At 48.1% G+C, this 6774-nt stretch overlaps 1 protein-coding gene across 1 annotated transcript in view; it reads right to left on the minus strand.

Moving 5' to 3' along the window:
- UPK1A (uroplakin 1A) overlaps positions 1–6042 on the minus strand; it is an 8079-nt gene extending 2037 nt beyond the window's left edge. The window contains exons 1-5 of the mRNA XM_023762365.1: positions 5962–6042; positions 4026–4226; positions 1619–1693; positions 1378–1485; positions 22–26 (exon numbers count right to left, since the gene is read on the minus strand). Of these exons, the coding sequence (XP_023618133.1) occupies positions 22–26; positions 1378–1485; positions 1619–1693; positions 4026–4226; positions 5962–6042 (470 nt within the window). The remainder of the gene's footprint in view (positions 1–21; positions 27–1377; positions 1486–1618; positions 1694–4025; positions 4227–5961) is intronic.
- Positions 6043–6774: the final 732 nt, after the last annotated feature.

The following is a 6774-nucleotide window of genomic DNA, read 5'->3' on the forward strand; positions in this document are numbered from 1 at the left end:
AGGCTCCAGCTCAGAGCAGACCGCTGCTTGCCTGAGGTCAGACAGTGAGAAAGGGCAAGGTTGTTCTGGGCCACTGCTGGGCCCAACTTCCCCATGTCCTGGGCCTCAAGGAGGAGGGCAGTGTCTGTGTGTGTGAGCAATGACCAGAAGATATTTGTTCCAGAACCAAGAGGCTGATGAGGGATTTGGATCAAACCCACAATCATGATTTATTTTAAAACTAGAGGGCCGGTGCATGGAATTTGTGCACTGGGTGGGGGTGGGGGGCGTTCCTCAGCCCAGCCTGCACCTTCTCGCAGTCTGGGACCCCTCAGGGGATGTCCGCCTGCCGGCTTAGGCCCAAACCCTAAGCTTGTAGTCAGACATCCCTCTTGCAGTCTGGGGCTCTCGCAGTACAGGACCCCTCACTCCTTACCACCTGCCTGCAGTGGAGGCTGGAGAGGCTCCCGCCACCACTGCTGTGCTCACCAACCTGAGCCCGGCTTCTGGTTGAGTGGCGCCCCCACTGTGGGAGCGCACTGATCACCAGGGGGCAGCTCCTGCATTGACTGTCTGCCCTCTGGTGGTCCGTGCACATCATAGTGACCAGTCGTTCTGCTGTTTGGTCAATTTGCATATTAGGGTTTTATTATATAGGATTCTTTTGAGTTCACTGTCAACAAAACCTGAGCTAAATGACAGCAAAGGTGGATTTTTGTGTTGTTGTTTTTTCTAGTCCCTATGGGTGTTTACTTTGTGGGCCCTGAAAGATGAAAACATAGGCCCTTTAAACATGGGCTCTAATCCTGGCTAGCTATATGACTTAAGCTGAATTGGGACCTCAATTTCCCTTGAATCCTCAATATTCTCCTCTGTGCTGCCATGTCATGTTGGGCTTAGCCAAGAATATGGTTTTCTGGAATGCAACATCCTGGGTTTGAATCCTTCTGGTTCTGTGAACTACCAGCTGTGTGACCTTGTTCAAGCTCCTCAACCTCTTGCCTCAGTTTCCTCATCACTAAAAAGCTGATCTCCCTTATGGGGTAGTTGTGAGGATTAAATAAACTTTCAAAGTGCATTGAACAGTGCTAAATAGAAGTTAGTGCTCATTAAATGTTTGCTGTTAAGATAATATATGTCACGACTAAGAGCAGGGATTCTGGACTTAGGCTGCCAGGTTTGGATTCCAGCTCAGCCACTTACTCTGGGCAAGTGACTTTCCCTGTTTTGGGGCCAGTTTAGTCATCTGAAAAATGACAATGACTAAGAGCCTCCCTCATAAGAACCAAATGAGTGGATATCATATACCTGTGGGCATAATGGAAGCCCTATCTACCTCTGCAGTCAGGGCCTCAGGTCCTCCCGGCCTCCCTGCCACCCTTGCCCATCCTTGCTCACCTCAATCATGATACGGTCCCAGAGGCGAGTCAGTTCTTGGCCCTGGTCTGTGTCTGCACTATAGAATGTCAGCATCTGCTTGGTAATCAGGGATGGGTTGGACACCATCTGTGGAGGGCCAGGAAGAATAGGGTCCAGTGGGGTTGGGTGGGAAGAAAAGTCGACCTCCACTCTTAGCCTGAGACCCTCAACACACTCCCCCCAGAAGTCATGCCCCTCCCCTGGCCTCTGACTGGCTCACATAGTCTCGGTGGGTGTAGGATGTGATGCAGGAGGCGCACTCGAAGATGTAGACAATGAGCATGAGCACCAGGTACTGGGGAGAGATAGAGACAGGGACAAACAAACAGCACAGTCAGGGCAAAACCTGTGGAATCACACCCCCTCAAAGGAAATGAAAAATTCTTAAAAATGTATAGAACGATGTGAATGGTAGCATCTATGTGATAGGTATACAGGTGTTCACTGTTCAAGTCTTTCCCCTTTTTTGTATGTTTGAAATTTTCCATAATAGAAAGTTAGAGGAAAATGAAATGAAAATATATGTAAAGTATTTCCTGAAGTTAATGGATATGCTTGGATGCAGTAAAATAAATGTCTACTCTAGGAAGGAAAAAAAAAGAGAGGGAGAGAGAGAGAGAGAGAGAGAGAGAGAGAGAGAGAGAGAGAGAGAGATTCTTGAGATAACCAGGGACATTTGAGCACAGACTGGGTATTGGAAGATAGATTTGAAGAAACCAGGGTGAATTTTGCAGGTGTGCCAGCAGCATGATGGTTGTACAAAAAAAGAAAAATTTATTTGACTGGTGTTTAATGTAAATGATATCCCTGTCCTCACCTCTTCCCTTCACCCTTAAACCAACAGGGTGTGGGGCGTGGATTTGCTAACTCTACTGCTGAGATGAAATGCTGTGGCATTAACTTGCCCGACTGCTTTAAAACAATGTCCTTATCACTCAGAGAAATGTGCACTCAAGTATTTATAATGACTTGGTGTCTGGAATGTGCTTCAAAATACCCCAGGAAATAAAAATGTGGGCAGGCAGAGAGTGGAGCAGAGGAGACAAACTTGGCCAGTCTGTGACTAATTGTGTTGAAACCAGGTGATAGGTACACAGGGTTCATCAGGCCATTCTCTCTACTCTCATCTATGTTTGAAATTTCCTATAATGTGTTTTTTAAAACTTCTATGTCTTATTTAATGACAAACTAATAGACAGACACAAACTTTTTTTACTAGTTGGGTGAACTTTTAGGGCTTTGGTTAAATTGTTATGCCAGAGAATTAAATGCAGGAAAGAAATTTTAAAAGAAGGAAAACAGGAAAGGAAAAAAAAAGAGCCTTTCTGTGGCTCCATCTTATGGTGAAGCCAAAGTCTTTACTAAGGCCCATAAGGCCCACCTGACAGGCCCACCTTCCCTTTCTTCCCTCATCCTCCATGCCACCGCCCACTATTCTCTCCCCAACCCCATCTGCCCTCACCTCGGCTCCTCTCTCACCCCACCCCCACTGGCCTCCTGGCCTCCTCTGGCTTCAGAGCCTTTGCTCTTGCTGTTCCCTTCACCTGGAATGTTCTTCCTGCAGATACACACCCAGGCTCATTCCTCACCTCCCCCAGGCCTTTACTTTCTCTAGCTGCAAGGCCTCCCCACCCTCTTCCTCAGTTCCAGCTCACCCTTCCCTAGTCACTGTCTTCTCCCCCTCAGAGCATCTTCCTCTATGACAAGGGCTTTATGTTTTGCTCACTAGATAGCTCCGGTGCCTAGCATAGGGTTTGGCACATGGTTCTTGCTCAATTAGCATTTGTTGATTGAATAAGTTGTGCTCCTGGGAATTTAAAAGGCCCTCAACTACAGAGGAAGCACAGTGTTGGTTCTGTGTCACTGAGGCCAGGATTAGAATCCTTGTTTTCCCTACTACCTGGGCTTTGGCTTCTTTGAACCTCAGTTTCCTCATCTAGTAACCTCAGAGGGGTTCTGGGAGGATTGAGAGTTCATTTCTAAACTGCTTAGCATATGAGGCACATGAGAGGCCCTTGGGAAGTGTGGATATTGTTGGTGCAATTGTTGTTGGCAGAGACTGAGAGCACAGGCTCAGTCACTCACTTGCTGTGTGACCTTGGATAAGTGACTTCACTTCTCTGAGCCTCAATCTCAACTGTCAAGTGGGCTCATGACGGTGATGATGATGATGATGATGATGATGACGACGACGGTATCTCATATGGAGTTGTGGGGAATAAATGAACTATCCATGTAAAGCATTTAGAAAGTAAAGAGCACTCATTAAATGCTGGTTGTGCTATTATTATTGTCATTATCGACAGCACCACTTATGGGCACAAACTCTGGAGACCAATTAACTGAGGTTCAAATCCCAGTCCTGCTACTCAAGAGTTGTCCTCCTGTGTAGAGAGCTTTATGCCCTTCCTCCCCTGTGTCCAAGTTTTCTTTCTGAAATTATGGTGACAGCCGAGCCTAGGTTTGGGGGTTATGGGAAGGTGAAATAAAATGATTGATTACCATGAGGCCTGGGTGTAATGCCATGTTGAACACACACTAGTGGCTGCAGTGGTGGTTGTTATTATGAATCTATGAGGATGATCTTTGTGCCTACGTGTCCCCATTCCCTCCTCCTGGGGACTCACCGTGAGGATCATGGACCGCCGGCGGCAGAGCGCTGCACCCACACCAAAGCTCGCCACAACGAAGAAGGAGAAGCCACAGAAGATGGCGATCCAGGCACCAGCGAAGACATCATCCTTGCCTGAGACACCCATCAGTGGGTACACACGGTACTGGTCAGCTGTCACCCATACTGTCTCAGCAAACAGGGCCAGACCTGACAGCTAGACAGAGCAGCAGGTTAGAAGGACCAACTCAGGGGCAACATCCCCAGCTGCATGAGTCTCCATGAGCAAGTTCCTTCCTCATTCTGAACCTCTACTGCCTGCTCAGTAAAGTGGGCATGTAATAAGAGAGGCAAAGACATCGCCTTTCATGAACAGGGTTGAGGCTAGACAGAGGCCAGAAAGGAAGGAGGGCCCAGTCAGAACTGCCCCTCTCCCCTCACTGCCAGTTGCTTTAAGGGCAAAAGGAGATGCCACATGCAAAGCCTGAGTGATGACTGGCACAGAGGAGATGGTTGGTCAACCTGCCCTTCCTTACTAGTGTTATTCTCTGAATAGGGGAATCTGACCATTCCCAGAACAATTACAAATATATCAACTCTTTGGTTCGGCAATTCCACTTGCAGAAATCAACCCTACACACACACGTGCCCATGTAGGAAAATCACAAACCACAGGTGATCCCCTGTAGCACGATGGAGTGCTATGCAGTTGTGGGAAAGGACAGAGGGGCTCTTTTGAGGACTTCTGTGGAGTGGCCTATAGGCTATGTGAGCAGGAGAAAATGGGAGGCATAAAAAGGATATGGAATGAGTGACATTTGGGGCGAGGAAAGGGAGGAAATTGGTATATATGCTCCTATTGCTTGCATTTGTTGCATGTTGGAAAAACTAAACATCTAGTTACCTGCGGGATAAGGAATGGGGAACAAAAGAGTGGGAATTTCTTGGTAGATCTGTTTGACAACAATCAAACTAACACTCCTAGACTACTTCCTGTGTGCCAGGCATTGGACCTCGTAATTGGACCTCATAATTGGTTTCTGTGTGATGACTATTATTGTTACCAGCTGTAATGTACATTGTTGTTATGACTAATACAAAGAGTAACCACACATACCAAACTGGTCTAAGTACATTAATCCAGTAACTCATTTTATCCTCTCAGCACTACTATTTTATCTCCATCTTACAGATAAGATAATTGAGGCTCAGAGAGATGACCCCAGGTCCCACAATAGAAAGTGGCAAAGCTGGGATTTGAACCCAGGCTGTCTGGCCCCAGAGCCATGTACAGGCATCACATATTTTTTAAAAAAAACATTAAATATTAAGAAAAAGACATTGTTATTATTCATTATCATGGGCTTCCTGTGTGCCAAGCAGGCACTTTATATTTGTAATCATATTAATGTTGATAGCTAGCATTTCTTTTTTTAAATATATATTTATATTGATTCCAGAGAGGAAGGGAGATAGAGAGACAGAAACATCAATGATGAGAGAATCATTGATCAGCTGCCTCCTACACGCCCCCCACTGGGGATTGAGCCTGCAACTCGGGCATGTGCCCTTGACTGGAATCGAACCTGGGACCCTTCAGTCCACAGGCCAATGCTCTATCCACTGAGCCAAACTGGCTAGGGCGATAGTTAGCATTTCTTAATTACTTTTTCTGAGCTGAGGGTCATACATGGATTAATCCACACAAATATCCCCATAATGAGGACATAATCTGTAGATGGGGAAACAGGCACAGAGAATTAAAGTCACTTGCTCAAGATCACACTGATAAGAGAGGCAGAGCTGAGATTCGAATGCAGGCTGCTCTGACTTGAGAGCCTACAACACTGGCCTGCTGGGGAGTCTTGGGCCCTCAGCCTCCACCCTCAGGCTCAGGACTGCCCCCTTCTCCCCACCTCCCACTCAGCTCCCAGCACTGGGGGATGTCTCACCAGAATAATGATGTTGCCCACGACCAGCAGCCCCACCACAATCGGAGATCCCTTCTCCGCCTCTGCTGCTGCAGAAGCCATAGTCGTGCCTGGGACACATGAGCAGGGATGAGGCCAGGCAAAAGTCAGGAGAGGAGGGAAGGTCCAGCTGGACCCACTGCGCCCCAACTGCCATGGGCTGGTCCTTGCTCTCTGCTGGGCCTAGGCTGGTACTGAGTGCGCTCAGCTTCCCACAACCCTGGTTGATGGGCCATTTTACAAAAGAGGATAGTGAGGACCAAGCAGGGCACTCCCTGGCCAGAGCTCAGCACTGGCCCTCCTTGCGCCTCAGACCACCCCAGTTCCCTCTACCCATCCAGACCCCCAGAGTCCCCTCCTCACCTTCTCTGCCTGCAGTTTCTCTGGCCAGCCTCTCCCACAGTGGCTCCCTATATATGCCCAGGCCCCTCCTTAGGAAGGGAGGAGAGTGTCTGGAAAAAGGGACAAGAGGTCAAGCAGGCAGACCAGCATGAGAGAACAGCTTTATGTGCCCCACCTGAGTGATTTATAGACCTGATATTCCAGATTGTGCTAGTATCTGGCCACATGGGCAGGGTGATGTGGTCCTGGTAAGGTTGCTGTGGGCGGGCGGCAGGGGGGGTGGTGGTGGTGGGAATGAGTGCACCACCTGATGTCTCTCCTTAAGACATAGGCCTTCCTGGGAGCAGAAGAGAGATCCAAGTTGGACCTGTGTGTGAATCCTGAATCCCAGAACTGCCTCTTCTGCTGAGTGGTTACACCTTTCCAAATTTAGGAACCCAGGGGGACACCCAG

This window comes from Myotis lucifugus, unplaced genomic scaffold (assembly GCF_000147115.1).
Source record: "Myotis lucifugus unplaced genomic scaffold, Myoluc2.0 scaffold_244, whole genome shotgun sequence".
NCBI classification, from domain to species: Eukaryota; Metazoa; Chordata; class Mammalia; order Chiroptera; family Vespertilionidae; genus Myotis; species Myotis lucifugus.